At 44.4% G+C, this 27528-nt stretch overlaps 2 protein-coding genes across 4 annotated transcripts in view; one reads left to right on the plus strand and one right to left on the minus strand.

Annotated features, from left to right (window-relative positions):
• The first annotated feature begins 39 nt into the window (after nt 1–39).
• On the plus strand, nt 40–14629 carry TRMT5 (tRNA methyltransferase 5). Of its 2 annotated transcripts, none has more exons than XM_084631351.1 (5): nt 40–151; nt 2981–3636; nt 4583–4707; nt 13117–13771; nt 14307–14629. In XM_084631351.1, the coding sequence occupies exons 1-5, from the start codon at nt 147–149 to the stop codon at nt 14363–14365; spliced, it is 1500 nt and encodes a 499-aa protein (XP_084487477.1). In that variant the 5' UTR covers nt 40–146; the 3' UTR covers nt 14366–14629. The 2 variants fall into 2 exon arrangements, with proteins under 2 accessions (XP_084487477.1, XP_084487478.1); XM_084631352.1 differs by having other exon boundaries at nt 94–144.
• Nucleotides 14630–17145: 2516 nt separating this feature from the next.
• The window catches only part of MNAT1 (MNAT1 component of CDK activating kinase), a 198300-nt gene continuing 187917 nt past the window's right edge, over nt 17146–27528 (minus strand). For both annotated transcript variants that reach the window (XM_084629981.1, XM_084629982.1), the window contains one exon: nt 17146–17644. In XM_084629981.1, coding sequence (XP_084486107.1) covers nt 17524–17644 — 121 coding nt within the window. In that variant the 3' untranslated portion in view covers nt 17146–17523. The remainder of the gene's footprint in view (nt 17645–27528) is intronic.

A 27528-nucleotide genomic window follows, 5' to 3' on the forward strand; every position in this document is an offset into this window, starting at 1 on the left:
CCTTCGGGCCGGCCGGGGAAGGCGGCGCCTCCTGATGCCGTCACTGATGCCTCCCCCCCCGCCGTTCGCCGGTCTCCGGCTGATTGCGTCTTAATGCGCCTGAGGAGAGCGCCGAGACGTGAGCACGCGCGCTGCTGGAGGCCGGTATGAGGTGAGGGGCGGGCAAGGCTCGCCGCCGGCCGGGGAGCCGGTTAGTGAGGGGGATACGGGACCCTGTGGGCCGACGCCTGGAGTGGGAAGGGCCCGGCCCGGCCCAGGGCATCTGAGGGGGAAGGGTCTGACCCTGCGCCGGCCCCAGACACCCCCACTCGGAGCAGGAGGCTGCGGCTCTTGCTGCCGTGCTGTGAAGCCGGCGAGCCGCGCCGGGGGCCGGAGCCGAGCTCCGGCGGGGGAGGGGATCGGAGCCGAGCTCAGCCGCGGCCCGGCGCAGCTTTTCCAGGAGGCGCTCCTGTCCCCCTGGCTGAGGAGCGAGCCCGAGGTAGCAATTCATGGTCTTTATAAACCAGCTGCCTCGCCGCTGCTGGTCGCCACCTGGAGAGTTACCGCACGGAAAATCGCCTTTGCTTTTCATTGTGCAAGGGGTTGGTTCACTCCCCTCTGCGCCGGGACACTGAAAGTGCACCAGGACGGTTCTTCTCTTTCTGTTCTTAGCTCCCAGCTCAGATTCATAGGCACAAGAACAAGGCTGCAGCCTCTACTGCAAACACAGAAGGGAATGTTTAGTTGTTTACAAAAGTTTCCATTTGAATCAAGTTCAGGGATCCATTCATTGGTTGGTCTTTTAGGCCCAAGTTGATCTGATCTTGCTCCCCTAAAAAAAAAACTGGACCTACTGGTCTGGAAAACCTGCCACTCAAACAAAACTGCGTCAAACAAATTCAAAAAGAGAAGGCTAATGTAGTCCGATACCCTGAGTGTTGAAGAGAGACTAAGGCACAGTCGACTTAAAAATTAAATTCACCTAGCTCCTGGGGCTCAGAGATATAGAAAATGTATGTACCCTGAGGGCTGTAGGTAGGTTTGACCTAACTGCTGGTGTAGACAGAGGTAGGGCACTGGAAAAATTGTTCTGTTGACCTGACTACTGCCTCTTGGAGGGATGGATTAACTACATCAAAAGAAAACCACCTTACATTATTGTAGGAAGTGTCAGAACTACAGTAGCTGTCATGTAGACATGCCCTAAAACATAATCAGGGAATGAATTCTGTAGATTGCATCTTTGAAGCAAGACCAACCTGCTTCTGACCCAGTTCAAGTGCAACCTCACAACAGAACAGTCCATCTGACATCAATTGTTTTGGAGGGAGACTAGCAACAGAAAATTCTTCAGTTACTTTGAACCTAGCAAAATAAAGGCCTTACTATACCATCAGAAGAACCTTGAACTGAATCCATTTTCATAGTGGCAACAAGTGCAGATTATGGAGCTAAGGAATTACTAATTGTTCCTTGGTATAAAAGGAAGACAAACACAAAACCACATTTGTCAACTTGCCGCTTTTAGATTAATTTCAAGGCAAGCCTTTTAGGAGTGAATTACGTGCAATATGAAGGGGACTAAAGAAAACATGAGTGATTGTATTCAGGACTCCATTAGAGAGGAAAGACAGTCTTTATAGAAAAACTTAAGAAGGTAAGTCATCCTAAAATAATGTTGCCCAATAAAATTCCCAGTGGAAACAGCATCCAGACACTCTGAAATTCTGAACTCGTCCAATGATGAACGGTAGCCACATTAACTGAGTAACTAGAAAGCGTAAGCCACCCTCAGTATGCTTTCCAGGAGCATTATTTAAGTCAGGTTTCCTACAAAGGGGCAGTCTAGTGGAATGAGGCAAAGTGAGGAGTGAAACAAGGAAACTTGTATGACCCCAGGTCTGTTTCTGTGGTTGTGGGTGACACGTGGAAAGTCCTCTACTTCCACCACCCTATGGTAACCCTTTGTACAGCTGGCCATGCTAGCAGTTGATGTATCTTGGCCCGAGGCAAAAGCACCAAAGCCCACTGGTCTAGGCTTCTATATTTTTTGCACAATACTCAACTTAAGCTCTGAGAACACATACACTCACCAATAGGTGTCCAGTCTGAACACTGAGGAGCCTTTGGTGAGTGAAAAGGGGGGCAAAAAAATAAAGACAGGTAAAAGACGCACAGGAGAAGGAAAAGGATAAAAACGCAAAGGAAAGGTGGTAGCAACTGCATGAGGGCAGGACAGGATATGAGGGTGAACAGGGAGGTGGATGGCTTTTTACCACCACCATCACCAAAAGAAATCAGCTGTTTGACTTAAGAGCAATACAAATAAGACTTACATCCAAACAACTGACTGCCATCATGGGAAGACTTACACAATGAGACACAGCACTCAGATACTACAAGTGATGAATGCAATATGAAAATGTACATAGAACTAGTGTCAGAGGATAGCTGTACTACTTTTTCTTGTAAAACCAATAATAGCTTCATTTTGTATATATTGAATGGGGAGGTAGAGTGGGGCAGAAAGCAACAGCCCTTAGGGGAAACACTCAAAAGACAAAGATTCCTGTTCCAGTTCAGGTTACTCTCCCACAAATGTGCTAAGTCCCTGCAGAGTAGTTCCACCCACCAGCAATTGCAGTATTGCTACCAGTGTTCTCTGATCAGGTTTATCAGAGACAGCAAACAGATCTAAACACATTTGTCTTAATGGGAGTATCATCAGGCTCATAAATCATAAGTAAACTTTACCTTTGGGTATGGGTATGAGGTGATCATCCACCATTACATAAAATTGGTTGAGTTGTGTTTTTTGGCCATGTACAAGGATAGAAATTTGTCGTCTAATTCTCTATGAACTATACAAAACTGCTGTGAATTAGTTGATACAAACAAACTTTATTTTGTGAGATTGCAAATCCATATGACTTGCAGTGTTGTTTTTTTTTTTAATGGAGTGATTGCATAATATCTATAAAAGGAATAATTTCCCTTCTAGGATTTTATGGAGATTATATGGATACTCTGCTAGGCTACTGAAAACTAAGCTTTTTAGAACAGCTGCATCAAATACATCATTTCCAGAAGTTTGGATACTGCTGATACAGTATTTTGAGAGAGTACCTGGATTTTTTTGGGTAGTTCAGAGAAACAGTTTCTTTACAATGCCTGAAATTCTAGAAAATAAAGCTGATCTTGAACTGTATTCACCTCATCCTGAAGTACGTGGAATGACAACACTTGATAGAGCAGCTTTCAAAAAGACAATTGTTGTTCCAGTTCTAAAAGTGAAAAAAGTAGTAATAAACAAATTGTTAAAATCCCTCAAACATACAACACTGCAGCGCCCAGGTCTGAAGCGAGTGATTGATGATCCAAAAGATGAAGACAATAGACTTGTTTTGTTGGATCCTCATAAAATATCAGCAGAATATTCACTGGGAGAATCTGAACAAGAAGTATTAAAGCAGTTTAATACTGACCCTCATGTGTCCAAGTATAACTTGGAACTAACTTATGACAATTTCAAGACTGAGGAAATCTTACGAGCGGTGCTTCCTGAAGGTCAAGATGTCACCTCTGGATTTAGTAGGATTGGCCATATAGCTCACTTGAATCTTAGAGATCATCAGCTACCCTACAAACATCTGATTGGTATGTACAACCTTCATACTCAACAAATAGCTTTGGGAGAAGTGTATAATTGGATAAGTCATTTTAATAAGTGCCTGAGCTAGAGATTATTATTTTGCACAGGGAAACTTATTGGAACCCCTCGTTTTAAAAATTTCTTACCTTAAACAGTCTTTTATTAAAAGTGAATGCTTGAGTTAAAGGGCACTGGATCAGGCCTTTTAGCGAACTTGAAGTTAACAGTAGCCTATTGACCTCACTGGGCATTGGGTCAGGCCCTTTGCATCTAGCAAATTTCAGGTTAGGCCTATTAAACTCAACCCCTTTATGGCAGGGGAGACCAAGATCAAAACTAACATTTTATTGATACAGCAGCGAAAGTTTACTGCTCTAGTTCACCCTTTAAACTTATGTTACTAGCTGATCTGGGTACCAGTAGAATCACGTTGATATGGAAGTTGAATCGGTCCTCTAATAATTTATTATGTGTATTACGGTAGTGCTGGAATGCCCTAGAACAGTAGAGGTGAAGTGACTTGCCCAAGGTCACATGGCAGGTCAGTAGCAGAACTAGGTCTCTTGAGTTCCAGACCAGTGACCAGCAGCAGCTCCTAAACTTCATTGGTTCACCTACCATCACCTTAAATGGTGAAGTGACTGGATGGAACATCAAGTTCACATATTACAGGTTGGGAATCTCTGCAGTAGACAGTACTCTCTCCCTGAAGCACAAGAGCCTTCCCTGGGAATCTAACCCTCTTTTTTCAGTGTAAAATATTTGCAGTAGGAGTTCCCTGTTACACAAGTGGGAATAATTTATAGCATGCTGAATGATTTCACATGTAAGTCATTCTATAGGCAGTTTGCTTTTTTAAAATACAACTCAGAATTGCTGTCTTATATATCCTACAGGATTTAAAGATTTAGCAACACTTAGTAGTTGAATATTTTTATTCCTTTCTTGCAGGTCAGGTTATAATTGACAAGAATCCAGGAATCACCTGTACAGTAAATAAAATCAATATTATTGACAACACTTATCGAAATTTTCAAATGGAAGTGCTAGCAGGAGAGGCCAATATGATAACAAAGGTACAATTTTTCCTATTTTCTCCTGGCATACCTCATCAGACACACACAATGCAGTTGAAGTGGAAGAGTAGATGTGATGGAAAGATACTGTAAAACTTAAATGTTGTCCCAACCCCACCCTTGGCCCAGTATCTCAGTGCTTAGCAGTCCTGTATGTGTTTTGTGTGCCCCAGTCTACCATGAATGAAATCACAGCTAGCTATGTTTACAAGATCTTTATAAGGATATTGCTAAGCATTATTTGAACTTGTATAGCCTAGCTTTTATTGAGAATCAGATAAACTATATTCAAAGTCAGGTAAAGTAATGGACTCTTACAAAGTTATTAAGGCTGTTGATTAATTGCAAAAAGAACAGGAGTACTTGTAGCACCTTATAGACTAACATTTATTTGAGCATAAGCTTTCATGGGCTACAGTGCACTTCATCGGATGCATAGAATGGAACATATAGTAAGATTTTATTTATACATACATATATATATATATACACACACAAACAGAACACGAAAAAGTGGAGTAAGAGGCTAATTAATTAAGATGAGCTATTATCAGCAGGAGAAAAAAACCCACATTTATTCAAGTGACACCATCATAGGACCTAATCACATTAGCCATGCCATCGGGGGCTCATTCACCTGCACATCTACCAATGTGATATATGCCATCATGTGCCAGCAATGCCCCTCTGCCATGTACATTGGCCAAACCGGACAGTCTCTACGCAAAAGAATAAATGGACACAAATCTGACATCAGAAATTATAACATTCAAAAACCGGTAGGAGAACACTTCAACCTCTCTGGCCACTCAGTAACAGACTTAAAGGTGGCAATTTTGCAACAGAAAAGCTTCAAAAACAGACTAATGAGAAACTGCTGAGCTTGAATTAATATGCAAACTAGATACCATTAACTTGGGTTTGAATAGAGACTGGGAGTGGCTGGGTCATTACACATATTGAATCTATTTCCCCATGTTAAGTATCCTCACACCTTATTGTCAACTGTCTAAATGGACCATCTTGATTATCACTACAAAAGTTTTTTTTCTCCTGCTGATAATAATTAGCCTCTTTACTCCACTTTTTCATGTTTTCTGTATGTATGTGTGTATGTATATATATATATATATATATATATATATATATATAGTAAGAAGATATAATATATATATGTTCCATTCTATGCATCCGATGAAGTGGGCTGTAGTCCACGAAAGCTTATGCTCAAATAAATTTTAGTCTCTAAGGTGCCACAAGTACTCCTTTTCTTTTTGCAGATACAGACTAACACAGCTGCTACTTTGAAACAGATTAATTGCAGTTAACTTATGTGATTAAATCAATAGTGATTAATCAGTTTTAATCGCACTGTTAAACAGTATACCAGTTGAAATTTATTAAATGTTTTTGCATGTTTTTCTACATTTTCAAATATGATTTCAATTGCAACACAAAATGCAAAGTGTAGACTGCTCACTTTATTTATTACAAATACTGGCACTGTAAAAATGATAAAGTATTTTTCAGTTCACCTCATACAAGTACTCTAGTGCAATCTCTTTATCCTGAATGTGCAATTTAAAAATGTAGATATTTTTTGTTACGTAACTGCACTCAAAAACAAAACAATGTAGAAGCTTAGAGCCTACAAGTCTAGTCAGTCCTATTCTTGTTCAGCCAATCACTAAGACAAACAAGTTTGTTTACATTTACAGGAGATAATGCTGCCCACTTTTTGTTTACCGTGTCACAGAAAGTGAAAACAGGCATTCACATGGCACTTTTGTAGCCAGCATCGCAAGGTATTTATGTGCCAGATATGCTTACATTTGTATGCTCCTTCATGCTTCAGCTACCATTCTAGAGGACATGCTTCCATGCTGATGATGCTCGTTTAAAAAAAACATTATATTTGTGACTGAATTTCTTTGGGGAGAATAGTGCGTCTCCAGCTCTGTTTTACCCACATTCTGCCATATATTTTGTGTTATAGCAGTCTTGGATGATGACTCAGCACATGTTCATTTTAAGAACGCTTTCACTGCAGATTTGACAAAATGCAAAGAAGGTACTAATGTGAGATTTCTAAAGATATCTACAGCACTCGATCCAAGTTTTAAGAATCAGAAATGCCTTCCAAAATGTGAGAGGGATAAGATGTGGAGCAGATTTTCAGAAGTCTTAAAAGAGCAATACTCTGATGGAGAAACTACATAATCTGAACCACCATAAAAGAAAATCAACCTTCTGTTGGTGGCAGCTGACTCGGATTATGAACATGAACATGCATTGGTCCGTACTGGTTTGGTTTGTTATCGAGCAGAACCTATCATCAGCATGAACACATGTCCTCTGGAATAGTGGATGAAGCATGAAGGGACATATAAATCTTCAGCGCATCTGGCATGTAAATATCGTGTGACGCCGGCTGCAACAGTACCATGCGAACACCTGTTCTCACTTTCTGGGGACATTGTGAACAAGAAGCAGGCAGCATTATCTCCTGCAAATGTAAACAGACTTGTTTGTCTGAGCAATTGGCTGAACAAGAAATAGGACTGACTAGACTTGTAGGCTCTAAAATTCTACATTGTGTTATTTTTGAATGCAGTTATTGATGTACATAATTCTACATTTGTAAGTTCAACTTTCATGGTAAAGAGATTGCACTATAGTACTTGTATTAGGTAAGTTGAAAAATACTAGTTTTTTGCAGTGCAAATATTTAATCAAAAAATATAAAGTGAGCACTGTACACTTTGTATTCTGCGATGTAACTGAAATCAGTATATTTAAATAAATGGTATTCTATTGCTTAATCGCGATTAATTTTTTAAATCACTTAACAGCCCTAAAAGTTACTAATGTAGAATGTAGGTTCCCTTCCCCTTCCAAAAAAAAAAAAAAAAAAAGTATTTTTACATTGTTAAATGCATTTGGCGCAAGAAAATAAGGTAAGTGCTTTGGATTCACTTTGCGTAGTGTAGTGGCTGGAGCACAGGACTGGAACTTAGATTCTGTTCCTGTGTCTACCACTGACTAACTCTGACTAGGCAAGAGATTCTGTGCCTCAATTTCCCCTTCTGTAACACTTTGGTAGATGTTTTATGACCTTTGGGTGAAAAGTACAATTTGTCTATACATTGTGGCAAATTGCCGGTACGATTATGATGGGTCCCGTGCTTCCTCTTCTTGGCCCCCCGGGGGGTTCACGGTACAGTTTCCTACCCCTGAACTAGGGTATTTACTGTCCCACTAGTAACCCAGAGAAGCGTAGTGGAGAGGGAGGGACCTGGGCCCACCCTCTACTCCGGGTCCCAGCTCAGGGGCCCTAAGGATAGTGGTTCCTTCCCCTGGGCTACTTCCCTCTTCAGCTTGTGGGGCTTCCTGCCCTCTCCCTCTGCACAAGCCAGGTGTCTCTTTACCTAGGGTCTTGATCTTCTAGCCCGCCACGGCACTGCTCCAACTCCTTCAAACCGCTCTCTGCTCCAACTCCAAACCACTCTGCTCCAACTCCTTCCCTGGCTGTTTGAAGCAGGGGTTTTTATCAGGTGACTAGCTTCAGGTGCTCTTAATTGGCTTCAGGTGCTTTTAATTAATCTATAGAAACCTTTCTTCCCTCTACAGGGAATAAGGCTTCTCCTCATCCTGGGACTTACATCTCTCTCCTATATCACTCTCCTGCTGCCTTCTGGCCATGCTGTATCACATATCATCCTCCCCCCGCTCAACACCATGGGGTTTGGCTACTTGGGACGAGCGGCAATGCTTTCATGACAAGCAATCTGCGTTGTCGTGTTGGCTTCCGGCCCTATGCTGTACTCGGGAATGAAAGGGTTGCAAAGATAGGAACCATCTAGTCACTCTTGCATTCTTCTGGTTTCTGTGCATCCACTGGAGCGGGGCGTGGTCTGTCACCAGGGTAAATCGCCACCCCAGTAGGTAGTAGCAGAGAGTTTCCATGGCCCATTTTATCGCCAGACATTCCTTTTCAACAACGGTGTACTTTTGTTCCCTGGGGAGGAGCTTCCAGCTGAGGTACAGGATCGGGTGTTCCTCCTCCCCTACCATCTGCGAAAGGGCAGCTCCTAGCTCTACTTCCGAGGCATCTGTTTGTAGGACAAATTTTTTCTTGAAGTCTGGGGCTTTGAGTACTGTATGGCAGCAAAGGGCTGTCCTTAAATCTGTGAATGCTCCTTCTGCTGCATCAGACCATTTTACTATCTCAGGGCCCCGAGCCTTTATCAGGTCCGTCAATGGCCCTACTTTTGTGGCGAAATGAAGGATGAATCTCAGATAGTACCCTACTAACCCAAGAAATGCTCTGACCTGCTTTTTACGGACTGGCCAAGGCCAATCTTGTATCACCTCCACTTTGTTCCATTGGGATTTTACCAAGCCTGCATACCCGAGGTATCTCCCCTCAGTTAGTCCTATCACGCACTTGAGAGGGTTGGCAGTGAGGCTGGCCCTCCACAGGGCATCTAGTACCGCTTCTACTTTCCCTAGGTGCGTTTCGCAGTCAGGGCTATGGATGACTATATCTTCTAAATAGACGGCAGCATGGGGTCGCAGCAATTTATCCATAAGTCATTGGAATGTTGCAGGGGTCCTATGGAGTCCGAAAGGGAGGACAGTGTATTGGAACAGGCCATCAGGTGTAGAGAGAGCAGTCTTCTCCTTGGCGTTCTGGGCCAGGGGAATTTGCCAATATCCTTTGGTCAGGTCCAGAGTGGTTAGATGTCGGGGCTTGCCTAACTGATCAACTAGCTCATCGACATGTGGTATCGGATAGGCATCGAATTGGGATACTTCATTCAACTGCCGGAAGTCATTGCAAAATCTCAGGGTGCTGTCAGGCTTGGGTACTAGGATGATAGGGCTGGACCACTGTCTGTGGGATTCTTCAGTAACCCCAAGTTCCAACGTCATCTCTTCTGTCCTAATTTCCTCTCTTTTAGCTTCCGGTATCCGGTATGGTCTTATGGTCACCCTTATTCCGGGCTTGGTGACGATATGATGTTGGACCTGTGTTGTACGGCCCGGATGTGTACAGAACACATCTTGGTTCCGTTGGATCATATCAATGACCTCTATTCGTTGTTCTGGGGCTAACTCGGGGGATATCCTTACCTACTCCTGTACGTCGTCCATCTGAGGTGGAGCTCTCTGAATGATCAGGCATGTGTCTCAGTCACGCCAGGGCTTCAGTAAGTTTATGTGGTAGATCTGCTCTGGTCTTCGGCGGTCTGGTTGTCTGACCTTATAGTCCACTTCCCCAATGGCTTCCACTATCTCATATGGCCCATGCCAGCTGGCCAGGAGTTTGCTTTCCGCTGTCAGCACTAGCACCATCACCCGTTCTCCCAGCTGAAATTTCCATACTTTCGCCCGGCGGTTATAATATGTCTACTGGGTCTCTTGTGCTTTTTCCAAATGTTCTCGTACTATAGGGATTACTCGAGCTATTCACTCTCTCATCTGTGTCACGTGCTCAATGACATCCTTTCCTGGGTTGGGTTGTTCTTCCCAGTCCTCCTTGGCGCTATCTAGTATTTCGCGTGGGTGGAGTCTGTATAGTAGCTCAAAGGGAGAGAAACCGGTGGACACCTGGGGGACTTCCCATATTGCAAACATTAGGTATGGTAGAAGGGTATCCCAGTCTTTTCCGTCCTGTGCTACCACCTTCCGGATCATACCTTTAAGAGTGCAGTTAAACGGCTCTACCAGTCCGTCTGTTTGTGGATGGTAGACTGAGGTCCATATGGCATGGATGCGGAGCAGGGTACATAAGTCCTTCATCAATTTCGACATGAAAGAGGTTCTTTGGTCAGTCAAGATCTCCTTAGGGATGCCCACTCTGGCAAAAACCTGAAGTAGTTCTTTTGCTATTGCCTTGGATATGTGGTTTCTTAAAGGAATGGCTTCTGGATTCCATGTGGCGTAGTCAAGGATGACTAATACATTTTGGTGGCCCCGTGCTGATCTTTCCAGCAGGCCCACTAGGTCCATGGCTATCCTTTTGAAAGGGACTTCAATAATAGGCAAAGGTAATAATGGGGCCTGCAAGTGAGGTCGGAGGCTATGCAATTGGGATTCCAGGCAGGAGGTACAATAGTGTTGGACCTCTGCACGTATTCCTGGCCAATAAAATTTTCTTAGGACTATCAAGTGTCTTGTCTACTCCTAGATGTCCCCCAAATAAATGACTGAGAGCTAACTCTAATACTGCCCTTGTGTGTTTCTGTGGGACAAAGAGCTGCTCTACTTCTTCCCCTCAAATTTGCACTATTGAGTACAACAGATCACATTTGATCACATAATATGGCCTTGGGCGTTTGGTCTTTCCTCCCAGTTATGGTTCTTCTGTAGTTCTCGACAATCCGGGGCCTTGGGTTTGGGGCTGTCTTCCTGGTTTGCCAGGGTCTGGAACAGTTCACGGGCTGCCAGCTGTATTGCCACAAGGGAGACCAACTCATCGTAGGTAGAGGGATCATTCTGGCCAACCCAAACCCGAAGGCCTGGTGGTGGCCCCCTCATATATTGGTCCAGTACCAGGAACTCCATCATTTTTTCAGAGCTAAGGGCCTCAGGGCACAGCCATTTTCGGGTCAGGTGGATCAGGTCAAACAATTGCAGTTGGGGTGTCTTGTCCTCTGTGTACTGCCATTCATGAAAGCTCTGGGCTCGCAATGCCGTGGTTACTCAGGATCTGGCCAGGATCTCTGCCATCAGCTGGGGGTAATCCTCCGCAGTCTCTGCAGCCATATTGTATTAGACCTTCTGGGCCTCTCCACACAGGAACGGGGTGAGGATACCAGACCACTGATCTTGTGGCCAGGCCTCCTGCAGGGCTGTTCTCTCAAATGCCAGGAGGTACGCCTCTATATCATCCTCCCGTGCCTGTCTATAGGCAGTGGCTGGCCTGTATAGTCCAGGTTCCGTCGCAGTTGTGGTTCTGCTCCATAAGGGCCTTCATCTGGTTTGCCAACTCCTGTAGCAGAGCTCGGTCCTGGGCAGACTGATTCATCAGCAGCTGATTAGTCTCCTGCTGCACCCGAGTCACCTCCTGTTGTGCGGTTGCTTGGATTCGGGTAGCCTCCTACTGGGCCGCAGTGGCTTGTATTGGAGCCTTGACCACGTCATCCATCTTGGGGACGGGATGGTTTTGGTTAACCATGGTTTAAGTCCCCAGCATGGAGATCCCACTGCTAACACCAAGTGTGGCAAATTGCCGGTACAATTATGGTGCGTCCCGCGCTTCCTCTTCTTGGCAGGGGTTCAGGGTGCAGTTTCCTGCCCCTGAACTAGGATATTTACTGTCCCACTAGTAACCCAGAGAAGGGTAGTGGAGAGGGAGAGACCTGGGCCCGCCCTCTACTCCAGGTCCCAACCCAGGGGCCTGAGGGATAGTGGTTCCTTCCCCTGAGCTACTTCCCTCTCCTGCTCTTCAGCTTGTGGGGCTTCCTGCCCTCTCTCTCTGCACAAGCTGGGTGTCTCTTTACCTAGGGTCTTGGTCTTCTAGCCAGCCATGGCACTTCTCCAAACTCTCCTCTACTCCAACTCCTTCAAACTGCTCTCTGCTCCAACTCCAAACCCTCGTCTACTCCAACTCCTTCCCCTGGCTGATTGAAGCAGGGGGTTTTTATCAGGTGATAGCTTCAGGTGCTTTTAATTAATCTATAGAAATCTTTCTTCCCTCTACAGGGAATAAAGCTTCTCCTCATCCTGGGACTTCCATATCTCTCCTATATCACTCTCCTGCTGCCTTCTGGCCATGCTGTATCACAACATAGAAAGTACTGTACTATTTATTTAACTGGACTGTTGAGGCTTAGACAGGAGTTAAGGCAACAATTTCTAATTTGGCAATTGCTTTTTTAAAATAAGTTTTTTTTGTTTTGTTAACTTTTAAATGTGTTTCCTCTTCCCTCTGAAACATAATTGAATAGTTTGGATGTGTAGCGCTGGCAAAATATACAGATAGAAAGCATTTAAATCAGATCAACAGTGATTTCATTCAAGACAACCAGGTGGCATTAGCTCATAATTAAGCATATTTGAGCTATGTTTCTCTACTATAAGAGTTCTTGCATGAGAGTGTAAAATAGTTATTTTAAGTTGTTGCTTTTTTCCCCACCTGGTGATTTACATATGCCAGCTACCTGGATTGACTGACTGAAATATCCCTTATTTGGCTACAGCGGACCATTTAATGGCCCTTTTATAGAAAGAGCTGGGCTGGGAAAGCCAGTTGGCATTGAAGATGCCTATCAGTGGCATGAACATCAATGTTCCCATTACATTTTAGTAAAATATTTAATAAATTGATTACTGTTTAAACATACATGTATGTCTGGAACCTAAATACAGTTGGTTTAAACAAATGTCTTGGACTTTTTTCAGACTAGAGAAAACTACATCACCTATGAATTTGACTTTTCTAAAGTCTATTGGAATTCCCGTCTAAGCACAGAACATGGCCGTATCATTGAACTTTTAAAGCCAGGTGATGTTCTATTTGATGTCTTTGCCGGGGTTGGGCCTTTTGCCATCCCAGCAGCAAAGAGAAAGTGCAGCGTATTTGCAAATGATCTCAACCCTGAATCCTACAAATGGCTTGTACACAACTGTAAATTAAACAAAGTGGACAAAAAAATAAAAAAATTCAATATGGATGGTAGGGATTTTCTTCTGGGACCAGTTAAAGAAGAGCTAACCAAGGAACTGTCACTTCTGACAAAAGAAAGGAAAAACACTCTGCACATAGTCATGAATTTGCCAGCTTTGGCTATTGAATTTCTAGATGTTTTCAAACATTTCTTAGACGGAAAGCCATGCAGCACTGACCTCCTTCCCACAGTGCACTGTTACAGCTTCTCAAAACAGGATAATCCTGCCAAAGATGTTCAAGAACGGGCTGAAGCTTTTTTGGGAACTTCTTTAGAGGGACGCTGTTCTACTCATCTGGTGAGAAATGTTGCACCAAATAAGGAAATGATGTGCATCAGTTTCCAGATCCCAGCTGAAGTGCTGTTCAAGAAGCAGTGTACTCATGAAGGTAAATTAAAGTCTGATGCTAGAAACTTTAGGGTTTTTCAACTGTATGCTTTGCCTCAAATTATACTTGAGAAAAAAAGACTGCATTTGATGGATTTAAAACTAGAATTCTCTCTGAGCTATGGGGCTGATTCTAGTCTCATTTAGTGGTGTAATTCCAATTTGTTAGTCCTAATTTAGATCCCCTCCTGCACTAAGGAACACACAGGCAGACCCCTGTGCCTGTGTAAAGTCAGTTGTAGAATCAGAGCCTCTAAATTGGCAGGATCAGGTTCTATAAATTGGAAAACTTGAAGTTCACGTAGAAACTCCTATTGAGTTCAGTAGAGTCAGGCTTTAGTCCTAGTAAGGTTAATGGCATTCATCACATGCTTACCTTCCACCCTCCCTGCCGATTAATTTTTACGCCCTTCTCCTCTGACAGCTTTGACACTGGACTCTTTGCCGTTAATTGAAGTGCCACAAGTCCTGCGTAGAGACGTTTTAGTGTAGAAATGTATTAAATGTTAACGTACTGTTTTCTGAACTTGTTCCAGAGAGTCCTGCAGAACCAGCTTCTAAACGTCTGCGCCCAAATGAAGACTTTCCAGAATAAAAATTGACTAATTTAAAAGACTAGTTAATACAATTTTGGTTATTTTGTGCAAGAGAGCTAGGTGGAAAATCTACCCTCAAGTCACTGAAAGCAGAATGGATTTACCCACATACACCAAGAAAATAGTCATAATGCATGAAAGTCGGGGGGCAGGGGGAGGGATTGTGAGCACCTTACTCCTGTCCATTTTAAAAAAAACAGGATCAGTAACTAGACAGGATCGTTTCTTTTATTGCAAAGAATATTAAACTTTTTATTTTCTCACGTTGTGTGTTAGTTCTGTCATACGTATGTTGTTCTTGGGGGTGGGGAAATGGCCAGGGAGGGTGTGATAGCACAAAGATTGTGAACGTTTCCAGGTGTAGCTTTATTTTGGGCATTTGCAGTTTATGGCAACACTTTTATTGTAAATGTTTTAGATGGGACAACATGGCCCATTCTGTTTTTGTAGAACTTTTCTAAGGAGAATTGTACGTACGTTAGGGAAGGCCATCTGTATTTGTGCAAGCAGAACTGGGCTCTTTCACATGCAGACCGGTTTGGTGCTTACGTGTACTGGATTTGCGTGACTGGAGAGTGCATGAACACATGAACAGCTTGTGTGTCAGCAAGACAGCTTTTTGAAATTTTGACCTAAGGTACAAGTAAACACACGTACCTGTGCCACTGTAATGATAAATGGCATTACCACCAAATTGATTTTGCTAGGTGTTAGAGAACTCTGTACTTACTGAAGCTTGAAAGACTCTGCTACCTACTAAGTGGCCATTAGTACCAAACACAGGTAATTTAGTTTTGTTTCAGTGCAAGGTTGTGGCTAGGGAACTGAACTGGGATTCATTGACCTCCTGTGTAACAGGCCATAGAACACCTCCAAAATAATTCCTTTTGAAGCTAGAGCATATTTTTTTAAAAAAAAAAAAATCAATTTCTCAATCAAGATTTAAAAATTGCCAGTGATGGAGAATCTATCACAACCCTTGGTGAATTATTCCAGTGGTTAATTATTCTCCGTTAAAGGTATGCCTTAGTTCCAGTTTGGATTTGTCTAGCTTCAAATTCCAGCCACTGTACCCCAGAGACTTAAGTTCACTTGCTAGGTCATCTTGGGCAAGTCATTTAATCCCTCTTATTTACACTGTATACTTTAAGTGACCCAGTACGCTTTAGGATCTTTAGCACTTATTTGAGTATTGCTCTTATCTTTCCAGTTCATGTTTAAGTTGTCGCCTCATTTTGTTCACAATAAATATTTGCATATAAATGAAGTACTTGAATTTAGGCACATCCAAGGCTAGATTTTCTGAATACTGAGTACAAAACTGCACCTCCAATTATTGCTACTGCACCCATATTTGGAAACTGGACATAAAAATAGCCAGTTAAGTATCTAATCATTTGCACGTTCTTAGCATGACTGCATTCACATTTACAACCAGACGGCGAAAGCGTTACAACTCAACAAGTGGAAAGAATTACCTGGGAAACCAAAGCAAGAGCTTCTCTGTGATCCTGTGTGAATTCAAACAAGTACACATTCACCTTGTACACAGTGCAGCCAATCTAGAATACGGTGCAAAAGTATGGAACTTGCCCAGCTGCCTGATTTCTACCACCACTGCAGAAGCTCCTGTTTAATGTTAACTGTTGCTTCATGCTTATACACCACCTGGAGCAAGGCTATCACTTTCCTGCGATACCAACCCCCCTGTTCTCTCCCTCTTGAAAAAGCTGACCAGCTGGTTTTTAACAGCTTTTTAAGATAAAGCTGAAAACTTTATTTCATCTCTCCCTCTACTAGAAGCTCTGGTTCTATTCCCCAGTCAAAACTGCTTTCACCTCCTATGCTCCGCTTCAAACACCGGTCCATGTCACTTCTCCCCAACCAGGCTAACAGCCTCAAACTACTCAAGACCTGGCTAACCTTTGCTGCTAGTTAAGCTTGCTGTCTAGCTTCTGCCATCTGTTGGCAGAGGCTAATATTCCTCACTCTGTGCCTTTGTTCTCATCCCCAGTCTCCATTTTAATCTGTTACTTTAAACTCTATAATGCATACAGACAACCGAGGCTTTGAAGGGCATTAGCCTTTCCTACTCCTTCCCCCTCACACACACAAAACATTTGTGCCCAAACTTTCCTCTCATGGCCCCCCTCCCTTTTACCTGTAATGGAAGGTGCTGTGCCCTTCCTCACCCCCCACAGGCCAGGGCAGAGCAGACCTGGGTGGCATTCCTTCCCTGTCCCCTGTGGGGGCTGGCCCAGGCCATGCCGTGCTCCCTGGGGACCACTGTTCTAAACTGTCACAGAAAACTTGCTCTGTTTAATAAAGGAGCTGCATTGCCTTGGAAGGGGGGTGGGGGGGAAATGACACACACAAAATGATGAAGCAAAGGTTTGTTGCATTCTTTTCTATATCATTTGGCCTCCTTTAGCCTTCTCCAGTTAGAACCACTTGAGCTAGTAATGATGCTCCACCTAAGCTTATTCTCCAGGAACACAGGTGAAGGATTCTTAGCCAGGGACTTTACTGCCACTTTCTGGACAAAGGTAGCATGAGGAGTGACATCAAGTATGTCTAATATAGGAGTGATGTCAGCACAGCTCCACGTTTTCTTGTCTCCCCCCACAGGCATTACGAAACAAACCCACTCGTCTAGGCTGGAGAAAATAGTTTTATGGGGAAAAAACCATAGGTTTGAATATTGACTCAATGTTATAATCAAAATGGCATTTAAATGCTTGTGCAAATAAAACCCTGCAATAAGAGTAAAACCACAAAATTTAATAAAAAGTCTGGTTTTATTTTAAAAAATTTACAAGTCTCTTTTTTAAACCTCAAACATCTACATAGCTGAATTATTCACATCTTCCATTAGATGTGGCTTATTGCTTCAGCCCCTCTCAGCAAAGTACCACATGACTAGAGTTCCCCCTCTGCAAAAATGTATCCACCACTTTACAAAGCTCTTGTGCAGACTTAAAAAAAACAAAACAAAAACCTTTAGTAAAGCCAGCTGTGCTTAAGTATTTTATATATATATGAAAAAGGTGACAGCAGGTTAACGATAGTGCAGATGGCAGCAGTTTCACTGGAGGTTTGCTTGACTTGCTCCTTGCTCCACTCCAGAATCCACTGCTCACAGGGCGGTGTATGCAGGCTAGCTGGGATGCCAGAAAAGGCCACTGAAAGCATCCTGTAGGGCTCGGTGACAAGCAAGGGAGGAAGTGTAGCCCCCAGCAAGATCCTGTGGAGAGGTAGCTCGGACATGGTTTAGATATCTGAAACAAAGAGAAACATGGTTTTAGGCCAAAACCAAATATCACATATACTGTGGGAACCCCAAGTAGTTTTTAAGTTCTCACCACTGAAAACTTTTCCAGTGATGGTAAAAATATCACTCAAAATCTAACTAAGACCATTAGAAACTACAGTGATCAAATATACTTAGAAATCATTCAGGATACTTCGCTTATTGAACAATTACAGGAGAAGCTAACATACTTAAAGCACAGATTATTAAAGAGTCAGACCACATATAAATATATTTTGTATAGTCTCAAAATCTAGATTCCTAAAAGTTTTACTGATTAAATAATACAACATAATGGCTTGTAAAGTTCAGAAAACAAGGGTTCCAAGACCTCGGGCACGTTTCAGAGGCCACGCACCTGGAAGAACCTGCCCATGCGCGTATAACAGTGTTCCCAACCCTTTGTGTGCCGCGACACACCTTGATGTACCTTCCATTATTTTGAGGCACACCACATGGTCTCCAAAGGAACTCATGAATATTCATGACCCAATCCCAAACAAGGCTTCCAAATGTATTGGGTAGGAGGATTTTGGCCCCTGCAGCAGAATTTCTTACCCCCCACATCTGCCCATCCCAAGCCCAGCAATGAATTCTGCCCCCAACCTCCAAATCAATCCTGTTCCCCAGTCTCCAAATCAGTTCTGTCCCTACCCTCCAGTCCAGCCCACACCTCCCCCCAATTCTGCCCCCCACCCGCACCAGCTGTACCGCCCCACCACCTCACACCCATCCCCCACACCTCACTTCTGCTTCTCCTGGGATTCTTCTCCCCTCCCAACCCTGGGGGGCTGTAGCAGAGTCCCTGCTCCCCTTCCAGGCTGGGGAGGGGTGGCTCCAAGAGGCTCTTTCCCCTCCCCCAACCCCCAGCTGGTGGCTGCAGGAGGGGGGGGGAGAAGAGGGAGACTGAGTTCTGATTGGTTGCTCTACCCCTGGAGCAGGCAGGGTAGTGAGGCAGACAGCCAATCAGAAGGCAGCTTTCCCCCCATTCCTTTCTTCTTCGCTTCTCCCACTCCACAGGGCTCTGAGCAGGGGGTTGGACTAGATGACCTCCTGAGATCCCTCCCAACCCTGATATTCTATGACTCAAATTTGCTATCTTAACCTTACTTTGGGGAGTGGAATGTGACGGATGCATAATATTCGCACGGGGCCTGGTCCTGGAGAGCAAAAGTACAAACTGCAATCCACCTTCAACACTAATTAAAGTACAAAGGAAGGGTTTTTGGTTCTAGTGTAGTTTTTCAAAAAAATTAGCAGCACACCTGTTCAGGCCTGATGGCACACCAGTTGGAAAATACAGGTATATAATACAGCCTAGTATGTGTGAAAATGCATCCCCAGGTGTGCTCACAAATTTCAGGTTTTCTGGGTGCAGTTAGTATCTATGCATTTTTCCCCCAGTTGCTTTTGTCACCGCTCTTGAAAATCTAGCTATTTGTGGTGAGTAAATTCAAGCACTTAGTCAAGAACGTGAAAGATATCAGACTCTATAGAAGTCTATGGAACCACCTGCGTCTGAAGTCCCCTAGTAACTCACAGGACAAGCCCGGAGGGACAATGGCAATACAAGCTTCCCTGCATTGCTGTGAAGGGGTCTTTGAGGAGTTCTGTGTCCAGTTAATGCTAGACTGCCAGTAGATTGCTGGTGGGTTTGGTGACGCCAGTAGACTGCTGGTGGGTTTGGTGACACCAATACTCTGCGTTCTGCTCCCAGAATGTCTATCTGAAGCAACTCCACTGAATCCATGAAGTTACACTGGTGCAAGGCGATTGCAAAACCAGACCCATTAGTGAATGAATCCTTACAGCACCCCTGTGAATTAAGCATATTCCCCATTTTACAGATAGGGAAATTGCATCAGACAGGTGTCCTCAGAATCCCTATTAGCAAGTGGACAGAAACCAGCAACTCATTTCACCAGGGCTGGAAATATCCAGACCAAATTTGAACCAGTGACCTGAAGCTGGAAGAAGCTACGCTCATTGTGTGTCCTTGAGCTCTTGGGCTCCCAAAAAAAGGGCTGGAGAGAGCAAACACTCAGGTTATTTTGCCCACTTAGAACTACCAGTAAAGTGGCAGTGTTGTATGAAGAAGAATGGGGCTAAATGGGGCTTGAATGTTTCATTTAGTGCCATAAACTCATAATCCCTGCCCTGGCATAATAAAGATGTAGGGCCAGATCCTCACCTGGTGTAAATTACTTTGGTGCAGCTATACCCATTTATACCAGCTGAGGATCTGGTCCACAGAACTCAATTAAGCACATCAAATCCCCAGGGTTACAGCTTATCACCACCAGGAGAGTGGCTGCCTCAACCTTTAAAAGCCAGATACAGTACCATACATGAGAATTGGTTTTCCACAGTTGTAATGAAAGCCACTAAAATTAAACTAGCTGTACCAAGATGTGATGAATCAAAACAAGTTGCACCCGGGAAGGTTGAGTCATTCCACCTCTGGCTTGGTAATTCAAGCATAAACTTGCAATGCGCACACAGCCTTTTTATATGTTATCCTGAGAAACCCAAAACAGCTGCACTTCTGGCAGGAAAATACAGGACCAACAGTAAAATATCCAAAAGAGTTGCATCTTTTAATTTATGACTGCACTGTTTCCATAAAGAGTACATAAAACAGGTCAGCCTTTTTAGGTAAAATGTAATAAAACGGTCATACCCATTGATGCCATAAATGTGTAAAGAATGTTATTAAATAATGATTAATTACAGTCTGAAAACTGTATTTCTCACACCTAATAACTATAATGTACCCACGTGAGCGATATTTCTAACTGAGTTATTGTTAGTAAGATGCTAAGTTAACAGAGTGAGTTTGTCTTTTATTGCCAAATCCAGGTACGTACCAGTGCTTTATATTAACGAGTGCAGGGAAGGCTTCATGGTGCTGAAGACAAGCTCTCAACAACATGGACATTACATAGTACAAAGAAACTCCCTTTCAACATCAATGGTAACCTACAAATGGGGGTGGCGGGGTGGGCAGGGGACTGGAAGTTTGTGCCATTTTTAGCTTCTTTATGACATATGAAAGAAAGCCTAAGAGAGTTCCTGGTTTTGTTTTATAAAGAACAGATTTTTTTTTTTTGCTTGTCCTTTAAAACATTAGGAACAAAAGTCTTATGTTCCCTGATTTTACTGGAGGATATCTGACAGCTTTTCTCCTGAGTTAAAAACACCCCCATCACCCATAATACCAGTGAGTTTTACATAGTCTTAATAAAAATCATCTCTCATCTCAATCAATCAAGTTTTACTTGCAGCATGTTTTTCTCTTGGCAGAACCTTAATAGTTCTCCAGTCTTCCATAGAGTCTTCCAAGAAAAAGATCTGAATTTTTAAAGTAAAAAAAACCCAAGCAAGGTGGGGTAATACCCCCAAACACGCCTTTTATTGAAAAGCTTTTCAAACCTTCCTCAGACATGGGGGAGGGGAGAGAAGAATGGGAGGACAGTCTGTTGTTTTCCCCTTTCCAGATCACCTTTAAATGGGAGTGTCAGTCTTATAAAGAAGTCTGATTCTACAGAAATTATGGCCTTCACAATCAACTAGTATGTGATCTCTGAAGCAGCACAAAAATCATTACTGCTGAAAAGGTTTTAAACCTAATTTTACCATGGCAACTTGCATTAATTCTTGTTTGTCCAATAAAACAAACAGGATACATTGTTGGCTTTCAACTGAGGCATTTATTTTCTTGTTAGGTAATGTTAACTTAATGTTCTTAACCCCTTTAATTACTGTGGTACACCAGAGCATTTTAAAAATGCTCTGCCACACTGAAACCACACAATGAGAATTAAGTGTTTTGCCTACTTTTTCACATTAATCCACATCTGTGTTATTTTAATTCCTTCATGACCATTACCCAAGTTCATCTCTGAACGGGATTCCTGGGGTTTCTGGCAGAGGTCAGTATCTTTTCATGTACACCTTTACAACAGCACCAGGAAGAAGAGCTTGCCAAGTCTATTTCCAAAAGTCAAGCTCAGTTGGGTTTTGGAACCTGTAGATAATTGCTCCGACTAGTTAGCAAATTCCAGCACACTGTGTCTGTTTTTCATAGGTTTATTTTAAGTATCTGTAAATCTTATATGCAGAAACCAGGAAAAAGAGGTTTGCTTATTCTGGTGCACGGTTTTTCATGTATCTTGTTTTTACTGAGAGCAGACTAAACTCTAAGGTTAAGAAAAACATGCACTATTATTTTTGAATAAGGTTAAAGAGCCATGTGTTCTCTAAACCATGGCTTTATACTCTTTGCATTTGCCATGTTGCCAGTGCTCTGCTTCATACTCTGCCCAAACAAGTCCCCTTTCCGTAGCTGCTGCTATTGATCTTCCCCCATTAACCTAGCGCATCAGTTAAAAACACACTGTATTTTGTACTTCGTGAGTCTTGAGGAATTTCGTTCTTGACCAATGGTTTCTCATCACAATGTGAAATAATCCTCCTGTTTTCAAGGAAAAGGATGTACTTTACAATTATCCTAGAATCTTCAAGGCCAAGCTGGTCATTTCAGGGGGTGAGCTTCCCCTTATATTTTCCTCCTCCCTTCAAAGGCCTTGTGGCCACTCCTCTAGCAGGAATGGCTGGACACCACTCAAGCAGTGGTCAGCAGTATGCAACATGTCAATGGAGCACTCCCATTTCTGAAAGGCTAGGGGACCCCAGACTTTACTTTCCAAGATGGCAGCACTTCATTTTGACTTTGGCTTTCTGATAAAAGCTTCTCTGGTAGCCCTTTTGCATGGTCACCTTTTATAACTGCAGTAAGAGGAACATAATCAAATAGTTTAGGCTTAAAACTGGGCCTGCTTAAAAGCAATTCTAGTGTAAAGTTACAAGTTTGTCCAGATGTTTCTTTTTAAAATCAATCAGTTTTAGGTAGAACAATGTTATCAGAGATCCTGTCCACTTTCCAGTTTCTAGCAAAGGGCCCAAACATTTCCTTACTCCACCTATTCCCTTGCCCACTGATGACACCCCTATCCCCCCGCCAAAAAACACCCCACCTCCTAGCTGCTGGACCATCATTCCTCTGCACTTTAAAACGCTAAGGGAACTGGGTCCGCAGTGCCAAATGCCCTCTTCAACAATTGTATTAAAAATGGTTACTAACCTTTCTGTAACTGTTGTTCTTCAAGATGTGCTGTTCAGGTCCATTCCATGTTAGGTATGTATGTGCCGCGTACACAGTCACTGGAGATTTTCCCCTCAATGGTATCTATTGGGCAGGCTCTGGTGTCCTCTGGTGCCATGCACTCATGCACCAGTAAAAGGGGTCCGGCCAGCTCCGCATCCTCACGATTCCTTCTTGCCGGCTAACTCCAACAGAGGGGCAGGAAGGTGTGTCATGGAATGGACATAAGCAACACACCTCGAAGAACAGTTACAGAAAGGTTAGTAACTGTTTTTTCTGCTTCGAGTGGTTACTCATGTCCATTCCATGTTAGTCTACTCCCAAGCGGTACCTTAGGAAGTGGGCTCAGAGTTCATGGACATGCGGATTGCAACACTGCTCTACCAAACCCAGCATCACTGCTAGCCTGCTGGGTGATGGTGTAGTGGGATGAAAAAGTATGCACTGACAACCAGATTGCTGATCTGCAAACATCCTGGTTTGGGACCCGGGTCAGAAATCGACCTACCATCCACTGGAGGGTAGAAGGCCGAGATGGCCGGTAGGTGTACCTTAAAATCAACGAAATAGCTAGGCCCTGCTGTCTCAGATGAAGCAGATATTCCAGCAGACACAACTACATTGAGAAACGCTTCCACTGGCGAGGTAAGTCACTCCAGTAGATAGTTTCCTATTACGTAGCAAGACTTGGCGGAATCAGCTGGGTTTAACCATGGTTAGCGGAGGGCCTTGAGGTTCAGGTGAAGCAATTGGCTGTGATCTTGTGAGATCAGGTCTGGGAGGAGAGGGAGTGGCATCTGCATAGCTACTGACAGGTCCACTAACGTATAAAACCAGTGCTGGCATGCATGCTGGAACTATAAGGATAACCTTCGCTCTGTTCTGCTTGACTTTGAGTAGGACTTTGTGCACGAGAGGAATGGGGAGGGAAACACATAGAACAGGTGCGTTGTCCAAAGAAGCAGGATGGCATCTGTGAGCAAGCCCAGGCTGCGTGCATGTAGAGAACAAAACCGCTGACACTTCCCTTGTAGACCATTTTACAACCAAGCAAAACAGGGAGTCCACCACCACTGGAAGATGGTCCTGGCTATATTGGTGTGAAGGGACCACTTGTGGTGAAAGGAGAAAGATCTGTTGAGGTAACCTGCCAGATTGTTCTGGGCTCCCGGAAGGTGAGAAGTTTCAAGGTGGATCGAGTGTTTCACACGGAATTTCCACAAGTGAATAAATAGCCTCTTGACATGGAGGGTGGGGTGGAGAAGAGAGCATATCCCTCCTTGCCTGTTGATGTAAAACATGGCAGCTGTGTTATCCGTAAGAACTTGAACAATCTTGCCTACAATCTGGGGTAAAAACACCTAGTGTGCTAAGCAGATTGCTCTGAGCTTTCTGATATTTATGTGAAAGGAGAGTTCCTCCTGGGAACTTGAGTCCTGAGGTGCTCGAGATGAGTCTCCCAATCTATCTCAGATGCATCTGAGATTAGGGATACTGAAGATGGGGGAATGACAAAGTTAATGCCCAAGCCTACCGATTGGGGGTTCCCTCAACCAATCTAAGGAGACAAGGACCTGAGCAGGAACCATAACCACAGAGTTCAAATGACGATGGTTTGGCGAGTATGCTGAGGTGAGTACGCCGGCCATGTTTTGGTTTGGTGAGTACGCCAGCCATGTTTGAAGAGGTCTGAGGCGCAGTCTCGTTTGCTGTACCACATATGTGCACATGGCCATATGACCCAATAGTCTGAGGCAGAAACGGGCTGTCATGATGTGGCAGACCTGGACCTGTGATAGCAGGGATGACACTGTCTGGAAGCAGGCCTCTAGGAGGAAGGCTCTGACCCAGGTGGAATCGAGCACAGCACCAATAAACTCTATCCTATGAATGGGGATGAGGGTTGACTTCTGCTCGTCTATCAGCAGGCCCAGTGTTTGGAAGGTAGCTTGGAGCAGGTAGATGCTGGCTGTCACCTGGGTCTCGGACCCGCCCTTGGTCAGCTAGTCATTGAGGTAAGGATAGACTTGCACCCCTCGCCTTCTGGAGAAGGCCACCACTATTGCCATGCATTTTGTGACTACTCACAAAGGGGAGGACAGTGAACTGATAGTGGGTCTGGTTCATGGTTTGCTGAGAAACCTTCTGTGGTTTATGGAGATGTGAAAATACAGTCTTTTAAATCGAGGGCAGTGTACCAGTCCCCTGGATCCAGGCAGCAAATAATGGAGGCCAGGGAGACCATGTGGAATTTCAGTTTCTTGAGGTAATTGTTGAGGAAATGGAGGTCTAGTATGGGTCTGGGACCCCCTTTGGCCTTCAGGATTAGGAAATAATTGGAGTAAAACCCTTTCCCTCTCAAGATCTGAGGTACCTCCTCCACAGCCCCTACCTGGAGGGGGGCTTGTACCTCCTGGGCCAAAAGCTACTCATGAGAAGGATCCCTGAAGAGGGACAGGAAAGGGGGCTGGGAGGAGGGATGGAAATAAACTGGAGAGTAACTTTCCTCCACTGTACTCAGTACCCAGCTGTCTGATGTAATGAAGGACCACACTGGACTGAAGTGGGAGAGATGGTCCGAAAACAAAAATGGGGCAGGATCTGGTACAAGAACTGGTATAACACCCTCGAGCACCCCATCAAAAATTCTACTTGGAGCCTCCCGAGAGTGCCTGGTAGCAAGGCTGAAGTGAATGGGAGTGGTTGTCTGCGTTTAACCAGTTTAGCTTCTTAAACAGGTCCTGACAAGACAGTGGAGCTGAGAAGCGGACCAGTTGTTGACGTCCGAAGTGTGTCCTCAAACGCACCAGGGCATATAGACCCAGGGACTTGAGGGTGTCTCTAGAATCCTTTAGGCCATGAAGCTTGTTTGTTCATTCTTCTCTGAACAAACTGATGTGGCCTCCGAAGTGCCTTCAAATGGAAGGTCCTGAATGGACTGTTGGACCTCTGTTGTGTCTCCTTGCGTCCTTTGCTTTGGAGGTCGCTCCTTGTTGTCCATCTGTCCCTCTCCGCCGCTAAGGCCACCAGGAATCCTGAAGGGGAATAAGAGTACAAGTATTCACAGCCTTAGGTGGGAACAAAGTACTTCTTTTCAGTCCTTTTGGCAGTGGGAGGGAGGGAGGACAGAGAGTTTGCCAGAGGTCTTTAACCAGTCCCATAATGGCCTCATTGAGAGGGAGGGCCACCTTTGACGGGCCCTTGGTGGTCAAGATATCAACCAGGCTGTGGGAGGATTCTTTGACTACCCCCATTTCCAGCCCAAGGTTTGAGATCACCCTTTTCAACAGCTCCTGAACAGCTGCGAAGTCGTCATGAGGGGGAATATGCACGCCCCAGACACTGCATCATCTAGGGAAGAGGAAGAAGAGGCCTGCACCGGCACGGGGTTCATCTCCTGCTCCTTCTGCACCAACCAGGTCCTGCAGGTTGGTACCGGGCTTGGTACCGGAGTGTGGGTCGGGTGCCGGTCATAGGGATGGGGGTGCTCTTCTTCCTGAAACTACAGAATTTCGGCATCTGGAAGAGGGCCTTTGCATCAGCGGAAAACCCCGCAGTTCCAAAATGGCCATTGCATCTGCATAGACCAGTGCCCACATGTACTTGCAGTGCTCCTGCACCAGATCCACCAACTAGTAGGGCTGTCTGGGAGGAGAACTGGCAACGGTTCCTCAAGTGGGAATATGACTCCACTTTGAGTCCGATGACAAGCCTTCCACCTGGGACCATGGAGAGGCAGTATCCATCGATGCCAACGAACGATGCTGAGGAGGGAAGACCTGCATTGAGACAAGCAAGGATGGTTTCCCTTTAGATGGTACCAAATGGGAGCCTGGGGCCACATGCTCCCTTCTGCACCCCGTTATTGATGCTACTGACTCTTATACCACTGGCGACATCAGTACTGATAGCACCAGCAGGTTCCTAGCTGCAAAGAACACCTCCAGGGTAGATGCTATTATGATCCCGCTTGTGCTGCTTTGCCCTTTTAGTGCTGAGGGATGGTCTGGGACAGGACTCAACAGCGTCTGTACATGAGGCGGAGTCACCGGTGTTGCCCTTGGAGCAGGGGCAGAGGAGTGGCCAGACTCATGTCGCACTCCACTGCATGCCCCGTGCTTCGTTCTCTTCAGAACCGGGGAAACATCCACACTCAGCCAGCTGCTTCTTATGTTTTTTCTTTGGCACTGGTGAAGGACAACGGTGCTGAGAGATTCTCCCAGCGAGAGGAGCACTTTGTACCAACACTGAGATACTGAGTGCCAAGTCTGACTGGCTTGGCTCTGATGAGGGATAGAGCACCACCTTGTATCAGGAGGGACTTCAATCTGGCCTCCCGGTTCTTCCTCTTACAGGGTTTGAAACCCAGGGACCAAATCTGGTAGCAGTTCCTAACAGGAGTCTCTCTCAGGCACTTCAGACAACTGGAGTGTGGGTCACTCACAGGCATAGGCTTGTTGTAGGAGGCACTGGGCTTGAAACCCAGGAACCGAAGCGTGCCCCGGCACCAGGAGCAGATGAAACTCCGCTAACAAGGTGAGAAGCACAACCTATCTATATACAACTAATTTACAACAGTCTAAACTGAGAAAAATTAAGTACAGGGTACGGAGAAACATAGGAAAAGGACTGAACTAAGACCATTGAGCAGGAGTTTGCCAAAGCAAGAAGAGCTGTTCCAGCAACTG

Source organism: Lepidochelys olivacea (assembly GCF_965140295.1).
Source record: "Lepidochelys olivacea isolate rLepOli2 genome assembly, chromosome: 6".
Lineage (NCBI taxonomy): Eukaryota > Metazoa > Chordata > Testudines > Cheloniidae > Lepidochelys > Lepidochelys olivacea.

Excerpts from the sequence above, each read along its gene's own strand:
- TRMT5 (XM_084631351.1), top strand. Across the intron at positions 4,708-13,116 it reads AGGCCAATATGATAACAAAG|ACTAGAGAAAACTACATCAC; the intron begins GTACAATTTTTC and ends GACTTTTTTCAG. Across the intron at positions 13,772-14,306 it reads GAAGCAGTGTACTCATGAAG|AGAGTCCTGCAGAACCAGCT; the intron begins GTAAATTAAAGT and ends AACTTGTTCCAG.